The sequence below is a fragment of the Anarhichas minor genome, unplaced genomic scaffold (assembly GCF_050575085.1).
Source record: "Anarhichas minor isolate MPS153535 unplaced genomic scaffold, ASM5057508v1 ptg000021l, whole genome shotgun sequence".
Taxonomy (NCBI): Eukaryota; Metazoa; Chordata; class Actinopteri; order Perciformes; family Anarhichadidae; genus Anarhichas; species Anarhichas minor.
This window is the reverse complement of record NW_027466467.1, coordinates 5,872,518-5,898,752: the sequence shown is the minus strand read 5'-3', so window position 1 is coordinate 5,898,752 and position 26,235 is coordinate 5,872,518. Positions and strand designations below refer to the sequence as shown.

Genomic DNA, 26,235 nt, shown 5'->3' with positions numbered 1-26,235 from the left:
AGGTTGATTGGCAAGTGTCTGAAATCTCAATTGAAATGTAGAGTTGGTAATCCTCAAAAACAATTTTGAGATGTTTTTTTAAATCTAGCGTACTCTTGCAAGTTTCTAAAAATGACCTACCCTAGCTTTAATGACTACTATATAAAAAGTAGTTATGATGCAGGACGGCTAATTATCTGCTGCTGCTTTCAGCAAAATGTTAATTACTCGTTTTAAAAGGAAGTCCACGAATGTAAAGAAATTGGCATCAGAATGCGATGGGAAAAAAATAATCAAAACAGCCAAATTGAAAATCACATTGAGTGAAACGCACTAAATGGTCGGGGACCTCGGGGTTAACCAACTAAGTTGAGGAATGTATTTGTCTATGGAGTCTTATTAAGCTGGGCTGTTACAGGGTGGGTGTGCCTGTCACCATCTGTCTTTTACAGGGTGCAGAGCAGTAAGGGATGGTGATGTGTGCCATGCAGCTCTGGATGAATCATGTGACATTCCACACATGGTGATTAGTGCCAAATTATGGTCCAAACTGGGACCTGGATGAAGTGCTTGCAGATGCACGTCAATGCTAAAGCTTCAAACCTCTAATCCCCAAACTATAGTTTAACAACAACTTATTTACGTCTCATAAAACAGAGGCTTTAAGATCCCGGGACAAATTACCACACAGTTAGCTCAGCTAAAGACAGTGGTGCTCTGATGTCATCGCTGTCCCAAGAACAAAGACGACTTATTGGCAAACAACGGTAAGAAAGCAACTGACTGCCTGGGCCAATGTGAAATCCTGTCTCAAATATGAATGCCTGTTTTCATGCCGCACATATGTATTAAAACACAGAGAACACATTATAGAGCTTTACAGAGCTCCACCCCCGCTTCATTTTGGATTCCACCAAGTCAGGCTGCATCTGCTTTGTAATTCTCTGCTGAATTTTAGATTTAATATCTTGCTGTTCAAAACTCCTTCTGATACAGGTGCTGTAAATCAGACATGAAAGGACCTTCACCTTGAGAACCAAATGTTGGCAGCTTGATGGGTTTAGTGAGATGCTCTGTGGGTGCCCTGTAAATGCTGTATATCATAAACATTATGATCTTAAAAGTTTAAATGCTGGAAGTAGACCAACATCACAGGCCTGCCTGGAAGATATGAAACAGTTTATATTGACAGAGGGAATAAGAGGGCAGAGGAAGGAAACGGGGATGCTTCAGCCTTGATAGAGACAGCACGATAGTTACTAAAGCACCCAGTGTGCATGCTAAATAAACCCAGATGCACACATGTAACACATACGACATTATATAATCTTTGATTGGACAGACAAACATTTTCTCACTGTAAAAAAAAAAACATCCCGGTGACTTACACGGATAACAAGGTGACACATCTGCACAGCATGTGTAAAGTAAATGATTATAAGGCTGCATAAACGAGGTGTTGTGTGTTCGCTTGTCGCAGTCAGATGATTGAGCAAAAGTAAAGCACAGGCTTCGTAAACAGACTGTTGAGTGAGACTGTCCAGGGCCGTTTTGCTGGAAAGACGGGAGTGAATCAGCCTAAGTAAGCGACAGCAGCTTCAATCACGAACCGTTTATGTGCATGAGACAGGTAGGCGTTCTACAGACAGGAAGCTGAATAGATGCTTGTGGTGTCAAACAAAAAAAAAAAAAAAAAACATTGAATATTAAATCAGAGTAAAGCTCAAACTGGGACCCCTGTTAAAAATTGAGTTACATCCTTATTATCTAAGAAAGTTATGTGGGAGTGAATCATGTCTGGACAAAATATTCTATAATTCAAATTTATAGCAGCCCTTGTAATTTTGGTGATGAATGGTCATTCACAGGACTGACCAACGCGTTTGGACATTTAGGAAGTTGTGACAGGTGGTAGATGCAAAACATGTTGGATTACCTAATGAGCCCATTGGTTCGTAATGGAGTGGAACTACATTAATAGTATGTCTCGCCTTTGGGTCTTCTCCGTGACCTCCTCACATAAATCCTTGTGGCAGGTTTGTAACCACCACTTAATCCCTGGCGGTCGTTGCAAATGTAAACCACACACATACGAATATGAACTTCCCATGCGGACACACACACACACACACACACACACACACACACACACACACAGTGTCAACTGATGGAATTCATCGGATAACACCTAGATCTGTCCACACGTTCAAACTACTGCCCTGGCGTACACTGAATGGCAGCAGCTGTTCATTAAAAAACTGCGTTTAAGAAATAAGATTAATTAAGGTGTTCTTGCTTTAACAGCACCGGCCTCCTCTCTCCGGCGGCTCGGCGCTCCAGCTGTGAGAACACGGCTCGCTTTATTGCCCCCTAGTTTGTGACACACTCCCCGCGCCCGTCTTAACATTCTGTTTAGCACAGTGTTAGATTTCTACGCATCATTTTCTGCCAAGAAACACTGAGGTGGTGTTAATCATCCATCATGGGATCTGTAAGTAACAATAGCTGCTTAATGGATATTACAGAACCACATCTATCCACGAAGGTGGCACCAAGTTAAGCCTGAATAATAAAATCGAGTGAACTGTGGGTGCATTTAGGCTGCCACATGAGCACCTCCTTTCACAATACTTTGTGGATGAAGGTGCTGTGAACTTTCAAGGCAAGAATTGGTGAGGCAGTAGGTTAAAACTAAGCTGTAATCACTCAGACACACTCAGTGCACCTCTAAAACTCTTACCACTGACATTTGCCAGGCCTGCACCAAAACATTGCCCAACAATAAGCACTGCATTAAAAGAAAAAGGGGGCAAAAGCAGGTTTATGATGCACCAAAAGAGAACTTCAGGTTAAACTGCAAAGTTTTCAGTCTACAGACTTTCAAGCTCCCATCCTTTACTATTTATTATCCTTCCAAAGTCCTCTGCTTCCACCTAGTGGGGACTATCTACAATACATTGACCACTGGATGCCACACTTGAAAACCTTAAAAATAAAAACAAATTTATTAGCAATCAGAGGGGGGGGGGGGGGGGGGGGGGGCTAATGCATGACATCTACAGAAGCATTTGTTGGAATAAAAATGCAAAATCTTATTTACAAAGTCTGCAATTGAATGTGAATAAGTTCAGCACATGCACATACAAATTGCAAATAGGCTATATTATTATTATTACACAGGTAAAAGCTTTCCCCCAAAATAACCCACAGTTTAAAGCCCCTCACTGCTGCTGTGGTCCCAACGATCGACATTTAGGATTACTACGATCACCGACAGATGCAGAACATTGTGTGTGTGTGTGTGTGTGTGTGTGTGTAGAAAAAATTATAGTAAAATGCAAAAGCCATGTAGGTCTACGTAGAGCATTGTAGCAGTTATCAGCAACACTCAGGCACAGAAAACCAAAAAAAAAAAAAAATGCTTAAATTGATCAAGATGCACTGGCCAAGCAAGGGGCGGATTAATATACAGCGATACCGTGAGGAATAAGTCCCGTCGCTGAAAGGAAATTACACGTCAATCGCATTTTGAGGAGACTGCGTCGTCCTCCGGCTGCTATGCCTTCTACAAAAAGACATCAGGATTCAGACACGGGCGTGCGTGGGCAAGTGGCAACGCATTTATGACATCAAGCGACGCGTTGAACTAATGGATTGTCTTCTGTTCTCCGTGTTGCTCAGTCATCACGACTAACACTGGCTTTCTGTTATCCAACCCGAACAAAATAGGGGATTATCTAACAAGACACTTTGGGAACACCCATCGCTGTGTTCAGACAATATTCTTAAAAATCACTCAACAACCTGAGAACGGCAAGAAAGAGTTTCGAGCTACATTAAAGTGTCACAGGCTACAGGTGAAACAGCATTCACATAACCCATCAACTAAGAAAAAAACACAAATGTAACATTTTCTCATTCACCACTTCATTCCTCATTCCATTGTTAGTACAGTGCTGTCTTTTCTCAGACATCGTAAAGCGTTTGAGAGATTACAAAACATAAAATGAGATCGTTGGAGGGGGGGGGGTAGCGTTAAGAGTAATCAGGGGATGTCTGCTGCGTCTGGACCAAGTGTTGTGTAATAGTGGGTTAGAAGTGGCATTGGGCAATAACTGATTGGAACGCTCCCTTAGTCAAAGGCACTTTAGACTCTGCTGACCCATGTTAGGATTTTGCCTCAGACAAAAACAAACACTCAGTCTTCCCTGCTATTCATCTTTACGTTATGTGTAAACTTTGACTTAAGCCACATAATAAAATGGATACTTCCAGGTAAATAAAAAGGCAGGCGACATTGCAAAGATCTCATCGGGAATTTACGGTTTTAGCACAAGCTACCATCGTCATTTGGCAAATAACTGTTTAAAAACTACAATCGCAACCTCGTAAACACCAACGGGACGGACGTCTACATGTGGGATTAGGAGGAGGTCCGTCCTAGTGTCGCTGGGGGACGGCACACCGTAACATCATTAGATTGTTGTGTCGAAAGGAACAGAAACCATTTAAAGAAAAGAAAGAAACTCAGACAGATCATGTTCATAGTGACCAGCGATAAGGCATGATTGGAATGAATTCCACCTTTTAGCAAAGTACTGAAACAACTCTTCAAGACTCCGGATAGCTGGGGGTGGCGGTAGTGCTGTACAGGGGGCTACACATCTATGGTAGTGTACTGGGTGGTGCAGGTTGGTGACGGTAGTGAGAGCAGATAGCTGGAATACTTTCACAGAGGCAGTGGAAAGGATGGCTGTCGAGGACCCGTGACCGTTAGGGGGCTGAGGCCAGAGCTGCGACGAGGGAGGGCTTCAATTTCAGCTCCTCCGTGACTTTGAATGCTGGATGAGCCACTGCAGCGTGATATCTGCAGAGGGAGGGATAGTACGACATTTCTGTGAGCTCAGCAGGCCCACATATCACTAAACATTTGTATGTAGAATCATTTAAACTGTGATCTGCTCCTTGCCTATATTGTCCTTCTCTTTGCAGGAGACGGAATAGCAGCAGATCTCTCGGTCCTGAATGCCGGATAGATTCCTGGAAAAGGAAAGAAGGAAACATGAAACCTCCAAGTACACGTTAGAGTCTTATGTTTAAGTGGATAAACTTTACTGGCACATGCAGTGAAATGCAGTTAAAACAGAGCAGTTTTGCAATGCTAGCAAGCTGAAGTTGGGGAAATACAGTAGACCACACAAAAGACAGGATTAGCATTTGATTGGGTGTATTTTAGCCTGTACTGATCCATTAAACGGCCCAAAATTGACCCTAAGTTGTATTTGGAGTAAAATTACAGCTATTGATACAATGATTCACCTTCACTTTACGGCCAGAAGTCTGCGGTCTCTTTCCAGATCTATGGGCATTAATATGTTGCTTCCAACATTCTTCTGGGAAGGCTTTTCATAAAATAAATGATTTAAGTATTTTAGATTTCCCATAGTTAGTTTTGGTCATGCTGTGGATAATTCAATGTATTGGAAATGCCCGATGTCATAACTTTTGGATCACCACCGGGATACTCCCGACACTGATTCATCGTGCAGTCATCATGACACTGGGATACTTTACATCTGAGCAAAGTCCTGACGTTTGTGCAGGATTATCAACAAACATACTGCGGTTTTGAGTGCCTCACATTTTTTCAATGAGCTGCTTCTCATCGAGTGCGTTGGGTAGGTCTCGTTTGTTGCCCAGTACTAGAACCTGAAATGTTAGAGAGAAAAAAAAAAAAAAGGGCTCAGCACAGTAATGTATCAGCATCATCCCACAGTGTGATCACACAGAATCCTTACAGTTAGGATACAATAACGTGTGTGGCGTCAGGTTACAGCACCTATCCATTTAGCACATCAAAGCCCGTCAGCTTAGATATTGAAAACTCATTAAAGAGAATCCAGGCCTGGGCTCAAATTACCACTTTGTGTTTCATCAAGCCTGCGTCACTGCAACCCATCAGTTACTTATTATGAGTTTAATCCCCGCTTGTGATCAGAGTCGCTACACAGAAATCATGAGGTTTTTTTGGGCTAAAGACCACAAGTGTTCCTCTTACGGGAATTCCTTGTAGCTGTGGTTTGTCTAACAGGTTGTGCAGTTCATTTCTGGAAGCTTCTATCTTCTCTTGGTCTGCTGCATCCACCATGTAACTGCAAAGGGGAAAAAAATAAAAAGACTTAAGAGTTTGGCAACACTAAAATACCCGTTTCACTGAATCAAAAACCAAATATTTAACCTCTTACGACAAAGTTTGTAATGACACATATGAAATACATATTACACATATTGAATAAGCAGAGTATTGCATCAGTGTGTGTGTGATGGTCGTTCTGTTTTTCAGGATCCCAGGAAGCCAAATAGTAAACGTGTGGTCACGAAGGCCACCTGCCGTACGTGGTGGCGTCCCCAAACTTACACAATAGCATTGACTCCTCTACAGTAGCGCTCCCACATGCTTCTGAAGCGAGGCTGTCCCCCTATGTCCCATATCTGAGCCAAGGAAGCACAGAACAGAATCAAAAATACAGTCTTACGGGAGACAAAAGCCGGTTTAAAACAGAATTAAAATAGAAACAGTGAACGCATCCAGCTGGATGTTTCTGCTCATTAGCTTACCTTTATTGTCACATTGCCTTTAGTGACCTTCCGCATGTTGAAACCGACCGTGGGAATCATGTCCTCACTGAACTGGCCTGACTGCACGAGACAAAAAGGGCCGCACGTTAGTGATTACTGCAACTAGCAACTGTGATATGAGGTGATGAAATGGTTACAAATATTCACATTACTTACGCACTGTACAAAGCCAGTGTCTCTACATCACCAAAATATAAACGTGTCCACGTGTATTTACGTCTGTGTAGTTTCTTCGTATTCAGAAGTCGCATGTAAAAGCTTAGCTGAAGTGAATGATTTTAATTAAAACAATACCTAATCATCTGCTTGTCGTCCTTTTACTCCACGAATCACTGTTAAGATGATGGCGTCTACACATCAGCATACATTCGCCTTCAACGGAGCTTTCTGCAACCAGCCAGCGCTTTGCAACTTAACATTCCACAGGCTTAACGTGCCGTACAAGGCATTTTATCCTAAAAGTGGGGTCGCTCTACTGTAAAGCCGACGGGGTCGGCTTTGATAAGAAAAATGCAGAAATTCAATAATAACTTTGGCTCTATGGCTCATACACCAGTCCAAAGGTCCCACAGAGTGAAGGAGAGGGCAGTTTTGTTTGTTTTTCTAATCACCAGACATGACCACAACAGATTCAGAAGAATACAAATTGTAGTCTTGAGATGAATCCAGGAGATGAGGAGCCGACAGTACTGTGAACTACAACTAGGCCTCCTTAAGACTACAGAGTGATCTGTCACCTAGATACACAGACGTAAACAACAGTGGACTACAGAATCTAACCCTTCACCACATACACACCAAAGGTTGTGGCAAGCTAGACATGAAAACAAAGTGGTCAAACAAAGAGGGAAATGATCATTTAAAAAAAAAAAAAAAATACAGTGCTAGCTATAGGACAACGTGCCATAAATGTACACTTAACAACAGAGGAAGGGATGAAGAATAAACAGGACCCGATGGCATTAATGCATTTAATTATGCAACTTTGGCATAAAATAGTATATTACACGTATGTACTATATATCTAATCAAGCCATATTTATAATCTATTCATAATAACATAGATAACTAGCTGACAGCTATTATGGCTCCAGGCCTCGGTCGCGAGATGACAATTGTGTTTACAAAGTTAGCTCGTGGCAACAAAATGTCGATGTTGTGACACACCGGCAGCTTTTTTTTTTTTTTTACAAAGCTCCAACTCCGTTCACATGACCGGTTTCATATGTATGCGCACAGTCATACCAACAACTTCGTCACTCTAGCTACAGCCAAACAGCTAGTCACTGTCACCAGCGCTCCAGCTGTGCCCAATATTTGGAACAATAACGTGAATGTTGCAGAGAATATATTTTACTCGGAACATATGAAAAGATAAACCTCTAACGTGAGCCTGGGCCCCAACACTGACACTGCTTGTTTAGCTTTACTTACTGCGATCACATTGACGAATGTGGTTTTTCCGGAGTACTGAAGTCCCACCAGTGTGAGCTCCATCTCCTCTTTCCAGAAGATGGACCGGATCCAGTCCAGAAGCCTGTTCATGAGGGCCAGCATCTTGGATGACAAGGTGGTCGCAGTGCTTCTGTAGTCGTCTGGACGTGAGCTTGGCTGGCTGGCTAGCAGCAGTCTACACAGGAAGTAGCTTTGCTGCTTTGTCATATCATGTGATCACACTGAACTAGAGTTGCTGGTCCCGCGCATGGACGGAAGGTGCACGCGTGCCTGCTGAGAAGTTCATGCGCCTCACGGGAGCGCGCGCAGTGAAGGCGGAAGTTGACTGATATTCAGTCACTTTACTTTTGAGAGGACGCCTTTATGTTTTTAGACGGTTACTAACCTTCAGGGTTCTCCGAGCAGCTCGCGACTCAATCAGGTGTCTGGACAGCAAAGGCTTCAACACAGGACAGCACACAAACGGCTCAAAGACTAAACAAAAGGCCTATATAGTCAATGTAGAACAGGTGTTCTTATTGGATAATTGATTGAGCAGGATTTCAAATCTATTGGACAATGGATCCAAAGGTGGGCTTTGCCAGAGTCAATGTCCAAGTGCCACACCCACTGCTGATTAGTAATTGTTTATTTACTAATTCCACACTGTAAACATACTCTGTTACAAGTAAAAGTCCTGCAATGAAAACTTAAAGTAAAAAGTGCTCAATACAGATAAAAATGTTATACAATTACAATTATTATTACTCGTGTTTTAATGTAAAACCAGGGTTTTACTGTTAGTTGGTTGAGGTGAAGAACATTTTGAGCTGTTTTGAGCAAATTACAATGCTAACTTTCACAACCAATATCCAAATTTAGTTTCGTAACTATTCTCCGTAAGTGTCATATATTGGAAACATTGTGTGTATAAGTGGCAGTGCGCTTTTGGTTTTGGAACTCCGCATTTTACTTTGGGAAGTCAGCGCAATGTAACTTTTCCTTTCAACTTCCCAATCTAGTGTGCTAACATTCAAAAGCTATACTTTTACATCCAAAACCAATATGAAAATTCTGCTTTCATTGTGCACCATGTCAGCTTCAATTTGGAAAGTATTATCCACTGGTGTAACTTCATTATTAGGAAACGCATCTGTGCATAAACAGCAGTATCGTTTTGGTTATTTAAGCTAGCTAAGCTTACTCGTGAGCTCCTTATTTGTGAAAACAAATCTTGTATAACCTGCATGGCTAATTTGACCATGAGCCCGCTCAAGTGAATTAGTAAAACAAATGGCCTTCACAAAGAGGAAAATGTGAACCACAAAGAACAGTCAGTAACTCCAATGAGCTTACCAGAGAAGTGGTTTACCTGAGACCCGAATAGGCCCAATTACCATAGTACTTGTAGGCCTGTCCTGGCGTACCAGACAGGCCTTTCCATCCTTGTTTATTCCAACTCGTGCCGTTTTTCAGTGTCATTAAGAAAGTCTGTGTCACTCAACACTTCTTCAGCTGACTCCAGATGGTAGCAATCAAGTAAACATTTTTATTAAGCTTGACATATAAATTCCAGTTACAAAAGGTGACAAAAATGATCGGAGCAATTTTTATTAGCGACAGAAAAGCACTGTCACCCTCACAATGCTTGAGTCCAATGACCTTCTAATCGTTGATTATTCAATCTCCACGTGATCGTGAATCTACAGGTGACCATGTTGGATGGACACTGCAGTAAAAATCTGTGCGGTGTCGAGCGCTCAAGGCTTGTCAGTTCGGTGGGCAGCCCTTGAAAGAGATGAGTGAGAGAGCGCCTCATTTTCAGTGAGACATCGCCACTTCATTGCTTAATATTAATATATGTGAGACAAACAAACAGATGCATTTAAGATGTAGTTGTGAAAGATGAAATTACCTGCGGCCTTATAAGTGTGTTGTACTTCTCGGGGGCTGCTGCACTCATTATTGTTGTGTAAACCGTACCTCTGGGGATTATCAACATAGAAGACATTAGATACCATCAAATATCATGCAATGTATAAACTATAACAACAAGCTATGTAAAGCTTCCTTGAAAATCTAACCGTAAAAAATAGGCATGTCATAATTATTAATGCGTCCAAAATATAAAACCCTCAATGTATTCACAGGAACTCGGCTGTTGCTGTTCTATATCGTACTTGCTATGTGCTGAAGCCTGGTGTCAAACAAAGGCCGATTGACATTATTGGTGGTATGCACACAGCTAACCCATCTCAGCAACATGAACAGTCATGTGACTCCTTGAAACAAAACATTTGAGCATTTAATGGACGGGAAAAGTTCTCCTCACCCATTACACACCGGATACAGCGACAGAACCTATAAGGAAAGACAAGATTGTAAAATGTGCTGCACGCGATATTTCCCAGTATCATGTGTACTTTGGTCCCCTGAAGTATTGATGTATTAGTGCAGGGATTCCCAAAGTGTGATGTCTGAAGCCCTCTTATTTACGTCGCCACCTGTACACCAAGCATGCCAGTGCAAGTCAAAAGCCCCTTACATTTTTTATATCGAAATTGGAGGAGTTACAAAACAGCCAAAAACAACTGCATTGTAAATTAAATGTGATGCAATCTGCCTCTGAGCCTGTGCGTGTGTCCTCGCCATCCTTATTGCTCTTTAAAAGTGACGCCTTGTGTAACTGAAATGTATTGAAACTTTGTTGCAGTGTTTCAGGGCGTTTTCACACCCGTAGTTCGTTTGCTTTGTTCCGATTCAGGGATTAATATGATACAATGTTGCAGTTGCCCCTTTGTTCGGTTTGTGTTCACACTGCAACATTTAACAGCGGACTAAATCTTGTAAACAAACGCCACGCGCGAGCAAACTGTTCTCTCATTGGTCCGATTGTTATGCGGCTATAAATAGGCTCTGTTGATTTTTTTTTTTTTAAGGTGTGGGGGATTGGGGGTGCGTGAACCCGGTTGGGATGTAGAAGGTGGTGCGTGGCCTAAAAAGTTTGGGAACCGCTGTATTAGTGCATACTTGCCTGATAAAGGGTCTCCATGTTGATGTGATCTTGGCCGGTAGCATTTAGTGCTTTGTTGGCTGCGTCTCTACAAAGTGAATACATAACAAGAGCATAATAGCAGCGACAGCAACGATATCGGGCAAGTATTCATCGTGCGTAATGACTCACCTTCGGTGATCCCTCGCTGGTGGCGGGAGCCAGTGGTCAAAGTTTGTCTCCACTCTGTACCATCTAAAACGGGAACGCACCATTTTTATGTTTCGGGTTCGGTTGTGCAGTCACACTGAACACACACTTTGATTCAACAGATTCTTGCCTACCTTCCAGTCAGGGGTTCCAGCGGCCAGATATCAGCGGGGCCCATTCGGTCTCTGGTGATGACGACCCCTTCTCTTGCTCGCACCCCACCCACGATGAAATACACCCCGGTGATGAGGGGAATCTTGGAGAGATGCATCACGGCATCAAGAAAGTCCTCTGCATTCTCCAGTGTCTGTAAAGGTTACACACAACCAGACTGTGTCCAAAATCATTCACTCATTCACTACTCCCTGCACACTATCCAGAGAGCTCTATGTAGAGGACTATATAGTGTGCAATATACATCGGTAAAATAAAGAACACTACTCGCGTCACTTAAAAACTTATTTTTATAAGTTTGCTTTCACAGGCTTTGTGGCCTGAATTCTTCACTTGTATCTGTAAACAAACTCACTTAACTTTTATTTGAACGATTATTCTAATTATCTTATAATACTTATTGTAGTTTTTTCTCATTTGTTGCTTCTTTGCTCAATGTTGTATAACTTTTAAACCATTTGAAATTGTTTTTATCCTTGTTTGTCTGCCATTTGTAACCTTTGTTTTGAAATGTGCTTCATAAATAAGGTTTGTCATTATTATTATTATGCTTATTATTGCGCCGTTAATAACGTCATTGCTGTCTGCAATTAAAACGTGCCAGATCAACGTCGGATTGTAGCTTAACCATAATAAATACTGACATGCATTTTTGCAATAAATACATACTGTAAGCTATTTTGTTGAGTTGCCACTTATCAAAATGCTCTGAGTGAATTTAAATTCCCGTTGGATAGCAGTGATGCAACGTTTACTGTATGTCTCGGGCTTTTATTGTGAAAGGTAAAAAACGGAAGGAGCAAAGTGGTATGCACTGCCATTGTGAATGTGGGGGCAATAGGTGTATTTTCACAAATAAATAAATACAGAGTACCTTGTGGCTGTTTGTGCCATGGAATTATTTTCACACGACAAGTCATGAATTTGTCTCAATCGCGCTTTTCTTTCTCATCTCGTCCGTCCTCAACAACAAAATGGCGAACTTACTATAGTGAGTAGTCGTAGTAGTGAAGACGCAGCCATAGTAAAAGTTTCAGTTCCTCATACAGTAAACTTTCTCACACTTACTTCGGTAACATACTGTACTCACCTCCCTCACCAGCCAGCTGACTGGGGATCTCCGTAAAATGAAAGCCGACGCCACATTCTTCCACCAGTTATACCAGTGATCACTGCCTGATGATCACAAACGCACACATGAAAACAAAAAGGAACAATAAAATCTGAATTTTGCAACATTTCTGGACAAAGAAGTGAGGTCTTACCTCTCTGGTCGCCAGAGATGGTAAACTTGTTTGGACTCTGTCCCGTCCACAGGCCAATGTATCCAGCAAATGAAGTCCCACGGTACGCCACCTAATTGGGTGTGTCAAAAAAAACAAACATACAGAATTGTATCACCTGATCATGACAAAATACAATTGTAATATAACTTCAGGAGGTACAACAGTTATATAAGTGCTGTGTGTGCATACTGTACCTCTCCATTCTTGAGGAATATTACGTCCATAGTCAGATTCCTCAGAACAGGATGTGGATAATCAAGGTTCCTGCCGTGGTACACGTGCCCATTTTTGTCCTGAGCTACGATGCTAGTGCAAAATCTAGGAATGCACAAAGGTTGTTCGCATGCATGAGAAGGCGTTCGCGTTTAATCCAGCGTACCTGTAAGGCATTGTAAGCCCCTGCATTGTACACACGTTTCTATTATAAAGGTGTAATTGGGTTTAAAATCACACATACGCAGATATTTCATAGGCAAAGTTGAGAATTATGACATCTGAAATGCTTCCCAGGTGTGAGGCCAAGCCACGGATCTCCCCCGCATACGGCTGAGGAATGAACTTTTCCAGGTCCTTCACCAAAGGTGCAACTGCATGATGAAGCCATTTCGGAACTGTAGTGCTGACAACAACAAAAAAATAAGAAAACATGTTTATGTCAGCACTGGAAGATAAACACAATAACACACAATAACACAATGCAGAAGTTAGGCCACTGCTGAGTCAAGGCTGCCATAATTTAATCAATATTAAGTGAATATAAAGAAAATATAATGTTAGCGTGTTTCTACCAGAATTATTTTCTAATATTTGTGGGTCCTTATATAAATTACTAGGTCCTAAAAGTTGTAAAATGCAATAATAGCCGAATCCAGAGTTATTTGTCTCCCTCAGTTCATGAGAATGAACCCGAGATCGAGGCTGCTCTATGGGCCAAATAATGAGTTTGGAGTGATGCCAAAGATACTCTATTACAAAACATAACATTACGCATTACAAGCTTCACCAATGGTTTGAAATGGTGTACACTTCCTGTCTCCTAACTGGGCGTGGTTAACCCAGTAGTTTTTACGAAAATCAGTTAGCTAGGGCGTTCGCAAACTTTAGTTGCCGGATCTGGCGAGAGAGTGTCGCTGAGACTGAGAAAATACTCTTTTAGTGTCACAATGTCCGGACGTTGTGTGGCTTGTGAAAATGGGTCCAATATGTACTTTGGTGACTATGGAGCGAAGGAATCGGTCATAATTTATGTTCCCGTTAACTTCTCCCAAAGAGTAAATAGACCCAGGACCCGCAGTTAGTCTCCTAAAAGGGGCGTGGCAGTGGCGGACTCTGTCTCCTTCCTATGGTGTCTCTGGTAAAGTCACAGCTACAAGTTGTTCATCTCTACTTTACTTTCCTGTAACTTTTACAATATTAGTCTTTATTTATGTTCCTTAAAAGGACACATGAAGAACATTAAAGAAAGTATCTATCTTTCAGGACCTTCAGCCCTGCTCAGAGGCCGTCCTTATAATAACACTACTTCAACGCAATTCAGATAGTTGGTGTCGCAACAACACCAGTTTGTTTTTCTCATAAATGTATAACTTTGTAAATGTGTTATTTTTTGCTTGCAATTTTGCAACTTTAATCTCAGAGATTTATTTAAATTGACCTATAATGGCTCTAATGCTCCGTAGAAGCCCTCTGTTAACTAAGAATGTTTATAATTTGATCCTGACAAACTTATTTTCAACAGCCTCCTCGTGAATCATCAATACGTTAATTATGCACCGAGTCACTCGCTACTAATTAGTAGCGAGTGACTCGGTGCACAACTAACCCTAAGGTTCTGCAACACGTGATACACGTTGAGCATTACATCGTAATAAACAACCTACTTGCGAGAGATTAAACAGAAAGTAGTTATCTTACTCGATAACCTCCGCGGCGGCTTTCCTCAGGTAGTCTACGTCAAAGACTTTGATCAGAGGGTTCCATCGCACCTCTGGATCTTCATCCAGGCTGATGTTCACTGTGGGGGGGGCGACCTGTGCCCGGCACGAGGCCACCGCGAGTCCGAGCAGCAGCACCGCAGCCCGCATCGTAATCATCGCGTCTGGTTCCAGTCCGAGCCAGGCTGAGCCAGGCGGAGACACTGCCGCCGGAGACGTGCCTGTGAGATCTGAGATTTTCAGAGTAAGAGCTGGTTAATAGACAGGTTATAAAAAACCGAGCTTCCGCAAACTAATGGCTTTTGGCTTTATAATGACAGTAATCAGTATGAGAATGAATTATGAGATAAATGAAGAAAAATACTTGAGAAGAACAGCGAAAAAGCAACACGTTGTACCCAAAGTATCAAAAGTAGATTGCTCTTAATGTAGAATGGTCCCTGTCAGTGTTGTGTTATTGCATCTTTGTTATTAATGCATTATGTGAGCAGTACTGTAATGCTGGTCGAGGTAAAGCTACTTTTACTGCTTCATTTAATGTTGGGTAGTTAAATCTATACAAATGCAACATGTTTCATGAACTGATAGTAAAATATTCCTGTGAAAAGTCACACATAAATGTAGCTGTTAAATAAATGTACTGGTTGAGTAAAAAGGCGGGTAAAACAGTTGAGTACAAGTATCTCAAACCTGTACATGACATCGAGTAAATGTAGTCACTTACCCCTCACTAAATAGCTGATGATGTACTTTTCTTGCTCCACTTGTGGAACTTGATAAGTCGTTCCAAACAGGAAGTCCATACAATAAATCAGGGTAACTGTTGACAGACGAACTCTTTGGTTTGGTGTCAACATATTGATACTTTTTGGTATTCTGCATGTCACATTTGATGAGTCAGGTGGTGTCATTCTGGTGGGTTATGTTTTGCCGTGGCCTATATATTTTAAGCAGTGATGAAACAGCAAATATTGGATATATATCTGGATGAAGGACAGGGGAATTTTAAACTGTGCTCTTTGGAATAATGATTTGATTGTAGAATACTTTGGACTCGGGGCCCCCAGTGTTCACTGCCTGATGATCACAAACACACACATACAGACATGAAAACAAAAAGGAACAATAACACCTGAAGATTGCAATATAATTGCATAATACACATTGTGCATAATGAATAATGAAACATCTGTGAGAGGTAACTGGGCTAAAGTACACTTTTATTCTAATAGAAATCCGACTGGAAACCTTATTGTTCTTGCCAGTGGAATGGAGTAATGCTGGTTGGCTCTAATCTGCCAAACAGGATTGTTGTCTTTGTCAAGTGACATAGTGATGCACTTTTCATGTCTACGTGCCCTGTAATGGTGAGTGTGAGCGGTGTGGTGTGTGTCCAGCTTCTAGTAGTAGTAAGAAAGGGAAACATTTTATATTATGACTGCATGAGGCTGGTGTAAACATGGACAAGTGACCTTTATTCCCTGCTTGGTAGATCACCTACTGGGAACCTGCCCTGCCGCACCCACCGGGGAACTGTGGAAACCACCAGCTACTTGAATGAAAGTGCAGTTGAACCTGCTAAATTATTGTTGCATTGTTCATGCAACGTTTCTGTGTTTCTTATGATTTATTTATCAAATAACAAGCAAGCAAACGAAAGAACAAACAAATTGTGCCTATCGCTGCCTCTCCTGCTCATGTTAAAAAAAACAAAAGCCTACCCCGGTGCATGCTGGTCCTATACCTGCCCACTCATAAACATAACTGCAGGTGCCCATAGTGTTACCCAATTCATAGACAAAACTAAAGTATATGCTAATTATGCAAAGAAATTAATTAATAAATACACCAAACAACTAATTAGACTAAACGAGTTTTTTTTTTAAAAGCTACCCAAATCAGAAAATCTAACCCAGTTCCTTAGTGTCCAGCTGCTCCTCCTCCTCAACAGTACACACACACACACACACACACACACACACACACACAAACACACAGCTGACAGTGTCATGTGAACTGATAATTTTGTCTTTGGTGACCGGAAAATTGAAATGCGTGGGAATGTGTTATCTCAGGCCTCATTTGGCCAGACAACGCCTCGGGGTCCTCCAGGAAGAGCTGTAAAGCGTTGCTGGGGAGAGGGAACCATGAGAACCAGCCGTTAACAAGTGGAAAAAGGATAATGGACGGATGGACAGTTTAAAGTTTAGAGTTTAAACTTCTGGTGTCGTATATAGGATAACATAAAATAGTCCTATCTGCAATTGTGTGAACTAGAAACTGAGCAGTCACACATTTTTTATGAATAATAAAACAGCGCTACAAGCAGAGTTATCAGAATTGAAATGAGCTAACACCAGTAACGTATTGTCTCTGCAAGGTGCAACTTGATACAGCTGATGAGCTTCTGCATCAGGTTCTTCTGAAAGCCTCTTAACCTCAGTCTCCATGTGGCTGCATGAAAGGATGCTGTTCAACCTTTTCTTTAAGGTCATCCTGATCTTTGATAAGCCCCCCCCCCCCCCCCCCCCCTCACCACCAATGCCTCCCTCACAGTGCCCACTCTGTTCCCTGCAACAACAGCCACGGAGGCCGAATCATCGCACTCACTTAGCTCCACGGCCACCGTGTCCTTTGTGACACCACGTTTTCAAGTTAGACATTTATCCGCTTGCATCTCAATAACAAGGTCATTCATTTCTGTGTTTCTTGGAAGCCGGTCTTTATCTCGTGTTCAACCTTTTTTTCTTTTCACACTGGTGTCAGTGTTTTCTGCCGTAGCCGTCAGCGGTTGCCACCTCAGGCGGCGAGGGCCCATTCTGCCTCGGCTCAATCATCAATTGCTTTCCAGTAAATTCATTTCGATAGGATGGTGAACCGATTGAAGATGACATAACAAAACAATATGAATAAAGAATCTCTTTATTCATATTGTTTTGTTATGTCATTTTTTATGTTATGTCATCTTCAATCATTCAAAATCTTTTTTGCTCCTGTGGGATTTTAACTTAGTTTATTTTTGGTCAACGGTAAGAATAGAGTTTAATCACATGAACTCAAATACTGTTCAGTTGTTCTAAACCCATAGCAATTTATTTGGCCACTTGGGGGCAGCAGGAACAAGTTGTAAACATAACAATGTCATTTTGTTTGTCATATTACACTGTAAAAGTTGATAGAGTGGATTCGCTAGCAGACAGTTGCTACTTTTTTTTACATCTAGCTCACTATACAAGCAACATTAGCTTTGATTTGGGTCATTTCCACTCTGGTCAGGTTTCAATCAGCTCATGATATAAAATAAATACTAAATGCTCCACTGTGTTCACCAGCTGGCTGACAACATTTGTCGTTTTGCTGCTTGGTGCCGAGCAGGTAGTGTACTTAAAATCAAAACAATGAACTGAAAGAAGCTGAGAGGAACCACAGAGTTGGGTGATAATAGATAATTCACATTGTGAATATAGACATTTTCATTAAAAGCGACTTTCCGGATTCATTTTCTCTTCAAGCTCTACACTTTGTTAACACACAGGATAAAATGACAGGCTTGATATTGTAATGAGGGGTTTCACACCGACAGTTGTATATTTCTATGACATTGTTACTGACGTAGTCTCAGTTGTGGCTCCTGAAGGCAGCATGTAAGGAGGATTCATACTTTGGTGTGACGCACTAATTCCACGAGGTGGCGCTGGTACTGTATTTTTGAGCACACCGGCACCGTCAACAGGTCTGTGTTGGAATCACTTCACTGGTCTGCTGACCAAATTACAAAATACTGTTGTGATTCCAAGAAAAGAAGGGGAAAAAAAGCCATTTCCACATTTCTCAGGGAGGCATGGTGGGTGGAGAGCATATGATAACGGCCTTTTCATTGTCACTATTACAACTACAGCAGTGTTACCGCCCAGGAAACAGACACCCAAACACAGCAGAAGGTTGGGGGGGAGACTGGTATTCCATGTTATTAAATCTGAAAGTAAATCAAAGTCCTTTCTCCCACAACCTCAAATACCATTTCTATCCTCTGTGGTGTCAAGTTGCCAGACACATTTTCTGCTCCTACTCAGCACACTTTCAGTATTGTTACAGCGGCTGCCATACGATACATAATCCTTATTAACTGTATGGGAGAGAATTGACTAAACCACAAATTAATATACAGATAATTCAGTGAATGTGTAGTTTAGTGTCTACATTTTTGCAGAAAACCAAAACCTTATTATCTGTTTAGAAATCAATAATGTAGATTACATTATAAGTTTTTATTCGTGTATAATATTCAGTATTTAGAAAGCAAACTAAAGCCCATAGTCCAAATTGTGATGTGCTGAACGTTGTACTGTTAAAGACTTAAGATTTTAAAATGTAAACAAAAAAAAAACAATCAACTTTCCAAATTGAATTTCTTAGAAAGGGTTTAGAATTTGAAATGTTTACAGCCCGTAATGTAAGACGTGGTTTACAGAGGCAGCGCTGCTTTATGGGTTATGTAAGTGTTATGTAAGTGTGTGTTGTTCTGAGGAGCTGTCAGGTTGTCTGGCTGCAACACGTGCAAGCCGTCAGGCACTGAAACCAAAATTCCACGGGGTGGGAGGAGAAAAAAAAAAAGCTTTATTAATATTTTAATATATATCAATAATACTTTATATACAAAATATGTACAACAAACAACCTTTTGTTACATTTCAAAATAAAAATCCCAAGTACCTCTCTCTATACAAAACTATTGTTTTTCTTTGAACTTTACATTCACTCTCTTTGCCACGGACACGACATTTAAAGCAAAAATACATTGAAACACCTGCCATGGTTTGTGTGTGTGTGTGTGTCTGCGTTACGCAAGTAAAGGCAACAGCATGAGCTAAGATCAGGCCTTAACTTGACTGGGAATTTGCGGACGAGATGCAAATCTGGTTGAGCACGACACTGTATGCTGCACACCTTTATGTTGGCACACAGCAAATGGACTGCCTCAACCTTCATCTATCTGGTCGCGATGCGAATACACTCAGCGGGTCACGTATCAAAAATAGAGATGTACGAGTAGTATAAGCAAAAAAAATTATTACAAGACATTACTTCACGGGGGACTCCATCTAGATGCACAAATAGTCATGAGTCACAAATGAAATCGTTAAAAAAAAAAAAAGCGCGCACGGCCACAACACTTTTTTAAAAATAGATGTGAGTGGCACACCTCGTACAGTGACAACACCCTGAATTATTAGAACACCGGGAGCGCTGTCCATTTGGCCTCAAGGTAATTGAGGGATCATGGGAGCAAGTGCCTCTTGTGACTCTCTCTCGTGAACATTTTCTTTTTTGGTAACATTCTTGTCTAAACAATGGTTTTGTTTCAGCTACAGGAAACACTTAAAGTAGATCCTCCATTCACAGATCCACAGCAGGTCAAGAATAATTCAAGCAGCATCTACAAGGGGCTTTTGTTCAATCTTTACATTCAATACAGAGTGGTGTGTGTGTGCAAAACAGTAGGTCCAAATCATTTTTTGGGGGGGGAAGGGTGGGGGGGGCTTATCTGTGCCTTACATTCTGTGTTTACCTCTGACATTCAACACAGAGTGCAGAGAAGCTCACTGACAAACAAACAAAAATAAAACACCTCTCTAGATCTCTTTACGTGGTCATCGTCTTTGAACTGATCTTCTTCACAGTGTTTCAGAGCCGTGAGACAGGTGATCTCTGCGCCTTCGCGTGGGCACTCCGGGTCGCCCCTAAAAGTCCGGTTTCAGTGTGTGAGGAGCCGATGATAGACGACGGTGACCCCTTTTGGGGTCGTTGCAAGGGTCAATGTTCTGATGGGCCAAACAACGGCTGTGGTTTGAAGGGATACCAGTGCGTTTGTGGGGTTGTTGTTTTCTTTTTACCCTCTTTTTAACCGCATCAACATTCAGAGGGCAAGATTCCAACAGAAACACATCTGCTCAGTCTTTGGTTTCCAGGTTCAACGGGGGAACCTGCTTTAAAGCTTTGTGCAGAGCAGGGGAGTCCATGGGGTTCTGGTAGGATGCTGGAGACCCTGCCCTCGGGGACATCACAAGAGATGAGGGAGACGTCTCCTGGGGCCCGTTCGCTGCAGAGCCGCTCATGCCCGGGTACATAACAGGCATGCCCCCGTGGTACCAGTGTTTGTCCAGCATGGGCAGATAGGCCGCAGCAGCGGCGGGAGGGAGGAGGTAGAAGGGGAGGCAAAACGGGGCCTGGTTGGGGGAGAAGCTCATGTAGCCGCCGGGGCCTCCTGCCACGTGACCGGAGAGAATCTCGTCCTCTGAGGAGTCAGACTTCGACTTCTTGGCCCGAGGCTCATCGCCCTCCTGCTTGATGGCACCGGCCGTCGCCTCGGACGCGGCGCGCCTGCGCTCCCCCTCCTTCGCGTGGCTCTCTGACCACTGGGCTTTCTCATGCTCTCCCCCATAGCCGCTGTCAGTGTCCGTGTCACTGCCGCTCTGCTCCCCCGCCACGTGGGGGTAAGTCCTTTGAATGACGGGGACACAGTTCTTGGCCGAGCCCTCGGACGTCCTCTTGAGCTCTCCGGCGGGCTGCTTCTTCGGGTTCTCCGAAGCTTGAGGGACGGACTCGTCCGCGCTGCTCTGATGATGCAGGACTTCAGCCGCGACCTTTTGGATGTGGCTGATGATGTGGGAGGGAGTCAGGTCCCTGCTGCTTTCTTGGCTGGTCAGATAGTGGAGGACCTCCTTCGCACACAAGTGAAAGCCGGAGCGGAACATCTCCTCACTGCTCTCACCGCCATGGTCACCTGGTCGATCAGAACCACACGGTTAAAACGAATCTTCACAGCACAATTTTCTTTGAAGTAGCTCTGATAGAGGCAACAGATCGCTCAGTGGACGACAGCTGTTTGTAATTTTACACACACACACACACACAACATCAAACTCACCAATCTGCAGGTCGTTCTGTAGCGCCATGATCTTCTGCTGTTGCTGCTCCAGGATGCCACTTAGGGCTTTCACATGCTTGAGAGTGAGTTCCAGCACCACAGCTTTCTCCAAATGACCCAGCGTCTAAAACAGGAAGACCTTCGATAAGCATGTTGATCTTTCTTATGTAACACATTCTGCAGCTGAACAGAGGACAAATCACCGAACACCCGGGGAGTCAAGCAATCCGCACACAAAAAGACAAGAACTCTCGACAAATAAAAAAAATCTAAAACCTTGTTAGAATTTAAAAAGATTTACCTTTTAATTTTAAAAAAAATTACAAGATTACAAGGGGAAAAAAATAACTCTTAAAATGCAAAACTTTTTTTATTCTTTGAGACTCTTAAAACTCAATCCAGAAAAAAGGCTGGAGAAAACAAAACTGCTCAGCAGAACCATGTGGTGTCCGATTCCCTGTCTGTAAGCAGACATGAAATACGTAGAAGATAAGACTCACCGTAAGCTTGAGGTGCTCGGGCAACAAATCCTTCAGCTGGGCAATGCATTCGTTGATTCTGTCGCGCCTTTTCTTTTCGATCAGTCGGTGTGGCAACTTGTACGTCTCCTGGAGGCGGTAGAACATATGGTCAGTGAAATCCAGGCTGCTCGGTTGAAACCAGGAATTAGAATTTGGACTTGAATTTACCTTGCTGTCATCCCCGCGCTTCATGCCCCTCCTGGGTTTGTACACATACATGGAGAAATCGATTCTTTGGAGACAAGATGGAATTAGTTAGACTTCAGTTTGGTAAGGCTTCAGTATAAAACGCGTCAGGATATAATAGAAACAGAATACAATAGAAAATGTTCCTTTTACCCTTGAATGTCAGCTATATCCAGTGATGATGGTGGTTGCGCGCTGGTAATCCTCTCCATGTTACTCAACTGTGAATCCCGAAGAAACGAGTTGGAGAAAAAAACCTTCAAAACGTTCCAAATGTATCTCTGCGGTCGCACTTCAAACCCGAAGAAATAAAATCACACGCACACAAAAAAAAAGAATAATAAAGAACAATAATATCTCCTGTTATCCAGTGTGTGCGTGTGCGTTCCCGCTGTGAGCTGGAGTTTGGGCAGTGCGCAGTGTTGTCACCCTGAAGGTCCGGACTCGGTAGTAGGTCTGGGGAGGATCCGCGCCCGGCTGAGTGTGTGAGAGAGCTGGGTGGGTTTTTGACTACGTGTTAAATAAACCCTGTGACTGCAGGCACGTCTCTCGGCTGGAGACAGACTCGACACCGTCACATGAGCCTCACGTGTTGGACGGCGCTTTCAACTCCTCACCCTCCCCGTGCAACACACGCGCGCATGCACGCACGCACACACACACCACCCCCTCCCCTCCCCCGCGCCCTGCTGCTGCTGCTTGAGTACAACCCATTTCTGTAGTACTCCTCCACTGGGGCCGAGTCCCGTGTACCACCATGCTCCTCCGGCTCTCGGGGCAAAACCGTGTTCGCGGAGCTGACCGTGTTTACAAAGAGAGAAAGTAGAGCGGCAGCTCCCCCGTGGACAGATAAGAAGCGGTGAAATATTAATCCGCAAACTGCAAATATGGCAGCCTTTCTATTACATTCTAATATTAATAACTGAAAACACTGTAGCTTCCAGAGTGACGTAGCCTATGACAATATTTTTTCAATATATATATATGCACACATTATATAGATATTGATATAAGTGTGCACATATATATTTGTATTACTTGTATTTATGTAAGTAATATATATATATATATAAGTGCACATATATATTTATATTACTTGTATTTATATAAGTAATATATATATATGCACACTTTATATATATACATATATAAGTGCATATTACTTATATTTATATAAGTAATATATATATATTTTTAGCATATATCATTAGCTTAAGGCCTGTATGTTAACAGCAACACAGTAATAGCCTACCATACGAGATCCGAAAAAGTGTGATCAGGTCACACTTTGTTTCCCCACCATGTTTGTTTTATTAAGATAAAAACCAGCCCATAGCCTACAACTACAACAACAACAACAACAACAACAACAACAACAACAATAATTATTATTATTATAATCTTAGAATATTTTCAATGATTTGGTCTGCTATAAATACTTAAAATAGCGTTTACACATTTTGAAAAAAAAGCGTTGACACATTTGAACTATTTTAATTATAATATGTAGTATATTATAATTACAATAATTAAAATGTGTCAAAGCTATACTGTGTATATATATATATATATACAGTATACATACATACGTGGTGTCCTATAATAAATGTCAGTGTTTCAATGCGGCCAACAAGGCAATCATTTCTACTTTCATAATAATTTTTTTTTGCCTGGCATGCGTCACGCGTCAAGGAAGGACACCGTGTAATTTCACACTGTACCCGCTCGCTGTGTGGCACGTGCACCTGCAGCGGGACACTGTCGCCGTGGCGGAGCGTTTTGTTTTCCTTTTTATACCGATAGTATTAAAACCTGCCTCTACCCACCAGCGGGGCTGTCACGTTGAGCTCCTCATGGTTCGGTGAGAGAGCCGAGGAGCAGATCCCTGCCGGTGACGTCAGGCGCGCAGACAAGCCGAGGGTTCCCGATTGGTCGCTCGGCTCCTCCCTCCGACGTCCTGAAGCAGCCGGAGAGACTAAAGATAGAAGCAGGCTGCAAAACAACTGAGCGCCAGGCAGGAAACGAGGGAGCGGAAAAAGGAGTCAACATTTGATCGAAATCCTGATAAGATCTTGAAAATTATGAAACAGTTCACTCTTCTTTCTGCTTTTGTTGTTCTGGCCAAATCAATCACACAGCTATAACATCTGGCCAAATCAATCACACAACTATAACATCTGGCCAAATCAATCACACAGCTATAACATCTGGCCAAATCAATCACACAACTATAACATCTGGCCAAATCAATCACACAACTATAACATCTGGCCAAATCAATCACACAAATATAACATCTGGCCAAATCAATCACACAACTATAACATCTGGCCAAATCAATCACACAGCTATAACATCTGGCCAAATCAATCACACAACTATAACATCTGGCCAAATCAATCACACAACTATAACATCTGGCCAAATCAATCACACAGCTATAACATCTGGCCAAATCAATCACACAGCTATAACATCTGGCCAAATCAATCACAAAACTATAACACCGTTACTCTGTTTCTTTGTTTGGTTAAATCTTTGCACTACTGTTTAGTTAGTTAATTTAATATTCTATTTCATTGTATATATTGTGATTTTTTATATCTAATATTTTTACTCTGTTATTTAATTTACCTGTACCATAACTATCTTATCCATCTATATAATAGAAAGAAATATTGATGTCGTCAGGGGGGCTTGCTCTTCCAGCGGTTTTTTTCTCCATCATAGACCTATAGGTACCATTACAGGTTTTATTTAAATATGAAATGATACACGTAAACGTAACATGTTGACATATTGCATACATTACTATGGTACTGTTGCAGGTGTTTTCTGAGCTATTCCATGCCATCGTTCATCATCAGGCCACTGCGTCTAAAAAGATTTTGTCCCCAATATTCAGTGGTGGACAAAGTATTCAAGTCATTAGTAAAAGTAATAATACCACACACACAAATTACAAATATATATCTTTTTTTAATGAAATAAATTTCAATAAAAATAAAAGTCCTGCATTCAAAGTGTATTAGCAACTGAATGTAGCCTAGGCCTTCCTAAAAACTAAAAGTGCAAAATGGCTTCTGTCAGTGGAGGAACAAACAATGTTTATGTCACAGAGTAGAGATATGAAGTACTGATAATGGAAATACTCAAGTAAAGTACAAGGAGGCCTAGCTCAAATTAAGGTATACTTAAGTACTATATAGTAAATTGTTACTTTCCACTACTACATACTCACTCATGTTGTTGCTGTAAAGAAAAATGGCCTTTTATCGACTACATCAAAGATTCAAATGAGGACACCGTTGGTTCTATGCAATGTTCTCTGCTGAAGGCCGACTCACGAGTGGCGCTCCGTTGTTGCTCTGATTCACTCTACATTTCAAGCTGCAACAAGTTTGTGAGTGACATTATAGTTATGAGCAGATTTGTTCTGACTCAGTGTTGTTTAAAATGTAAGCCCGTGGAGGATATGTACAAGTTTGAAGAAAGTCATAAAGTCATGAACTGATCTTTGGCGACCCGCCGATTAGCAGTATATGCGTACGGCTACTTCAGTTTTAGTCTGACTCAACACTAAACACTTGACTCCAGCTGTAAGGCAGATCAGCATCAGCTCATCTAAAGGCAAGTAAAGCTTGATAAATGCTCTGCATAATTAATACATTAATAGATAAATGCTATTTTAAATCCGCCTGCTTACACACATTCCACTTGCACTGCAGACATATGGTGGTTTCATTGACGCACGTTTCCAGTTGACAGAGGTAGTTTCTCTGAAAGCCAACCAGATTAATTCAGGACACGGTCTAGTTTTATTTCCTGAAGTGGAAACCGCTGGCTGAAATTCCTGTATTTGACTGGCAGAACATATTGTATATTGTCCACCGGTGGCATTTATAGTTGTGACTAAAACAATCTGATCTGGGTGAAAATCTACGAGGGTGTA

The 26,235-nt window shown here is 41.9% G+C and overlaps 3 protein-coding genes across 3 annotated transcripts; all 3 read right to left on the bottom strand.

The window, feature by feature from the left end:
* Nucleotides 1–2,961: 2,961 nt before the first annotated feature.
* On the bottom strand, nucleotides 2,962–8,285 carry LOC142954557 (ADP-ribosylation factor-like protein 8B). The gene is made up of 7 exons (XM_076095648.1): nucleotides 8,053–8,285; nucleotides 6,598–6,678; nucleotides 6,398–6,471; nucleotides 6,038–6,131; nucleotides 5,621–5,688; nucleotides 4,949–5,019; nucleotides 2,962–4,846 (listed from the first exon to the last, which is right to left on the bottom strand). Exons 1-7 carry the CDS (start codon nucleotides 8,278–8,280, stop codon nucleotides 4,797–4,799), a joined length of 666 nt encoding a protein of 221 aa, XP_075951763.1. The 5' UTR covers nucleotides 8,281–8,285; the 3' UTR covers nucleotides 2,962–4,796.
* Nucleotides 8,286–9,581: 1,296 nt separating this feature from the next.
* On the bottom strand, nucleotides 9,582–15,524 carry LOC142954556 (N-acylethanolamine-hydrolyzing acid amidase-like). The gene is made up of 12 exons (XM_076095647.1): nucleotides 15,373–15,524; nucleotides 14,629–14,878; nucleotides 13,172–13,333; nucleotides 12,909–13,032; nucleotides 12,694–12,784; nucleotides 12,519–12,604; nucleotides 11,389–11,561; nucleotides 11,237–11,299; nucleotides 11,087–11,153; nucleotides 10,385–10,413; nucleotides 9,968–10,037; nucleotides 9,582–9,840 (listed from the first exon to the last, which is right to left on the bottom strand). The coding sequence occupies exons 1-12, from the start codon at nucleotides 15,503–15,505 to the stop codon at nucleotides 9,823–9,825; spliced, it is 1,266 nt and encodes a 421-aa protein (XP_075951762.1). The 5' UTR covers nucleotides 15,506–15,524; the 3' UTR covers nucleotides 9,582–9,822.
* Nucleotides 15,525–19,242: 3,718 nt separating this feature from the next.
* bhlhe40 (basic helix-loop-helix family, member e40) lies at nucleotides 19,243–22,912 on the bottom strand. Its single transcript, XM_076096345.1, has 5 exons — nucleotides 22,437–22,912; nucleotides 22,266–22,329; nucleotides 22,077–22,184; nucleotides 21,577–21,700; nucleotides 19,243–21,432 (listed from the first exon to the last, which is right to left on the bottom strand). The coding sequence occupies exons 1-5, from the start codon at nucleotides 22,493–22,495 to the stop codon at nucleotides 20,600–20,602; spliced, it is 1,188 nt and encodes a 395-aa protein (XP_075952460.1). The 5' UTR covers nucleotides 22,496–22,912; the 3' UTR covers nucleotides 19,243–20,599.
* Nucleotides 22,913–26,235: the final 3,323 nt, after the last annotated feature.

Coding starts and splice junctions, on each gene's coding strand:
- LOC142954557 (XM_076095648.1), bottom strand. CDS start 8,280: ATGACAAAGCAGCAAAGCTACTTCCTGTGTAGACTGCTGCTAGCCAGC. Junction 6,132..6,397: donor AGAGGAGTCAATGCTATTGT/GTAAGTTTGGGG, acceptor TCCCCTTTGCAG/TTACATGGTGGATGCAGCAG. Junction 5,689..6,037: donor CACAGCTACAAGGAATTCCC/GTAAGAGGAACA, acceptor CTAACATTTCAG/GTTCTAGTACTGGGCAACAA.
- LOC142954556 (XM_076095647.1), bottom strand. CDS start 15,505: ATGTTGACACCAAACCAAAGAGTTCGTCTGTCAACAGTTACCCTGATT. Junction 13,334..14,628: donor GCCGCCGCGGAGGTTATCGA/GTAAGATAACTA, acceptor TGTTGTTGTCAG/CACTACAGTTCCGAAATGGC. Junction 10,414..11,086: donor ACATGGAGACCCTTTATCAG/GCAAGTATGCAC, acceptor CTTTCCTTATAG/GTTCTGTCGCTGTATCCGGT.
- bhlhe40 (XM_076096345.1), bottom strand. CDS start 22,495: ATGGAGAGGATTACCAGCGCGCAACCACCATCATCACTGGATATAGCT. Junction 21,701..22,076: donor CCGAGCACCTCAAGCTTACG/GTGAGTCTTATC, acceptor TTCCTGTTTTAG/ACGCTGGGTCATTTGGAGAA. Junction 21,433..21,576: donor ACAGAACGACCTGCAGATTG/GTGAGTTTGATG, acceptor CTGATCGACCAG/GTGACCATGGCGGTGAGAGC.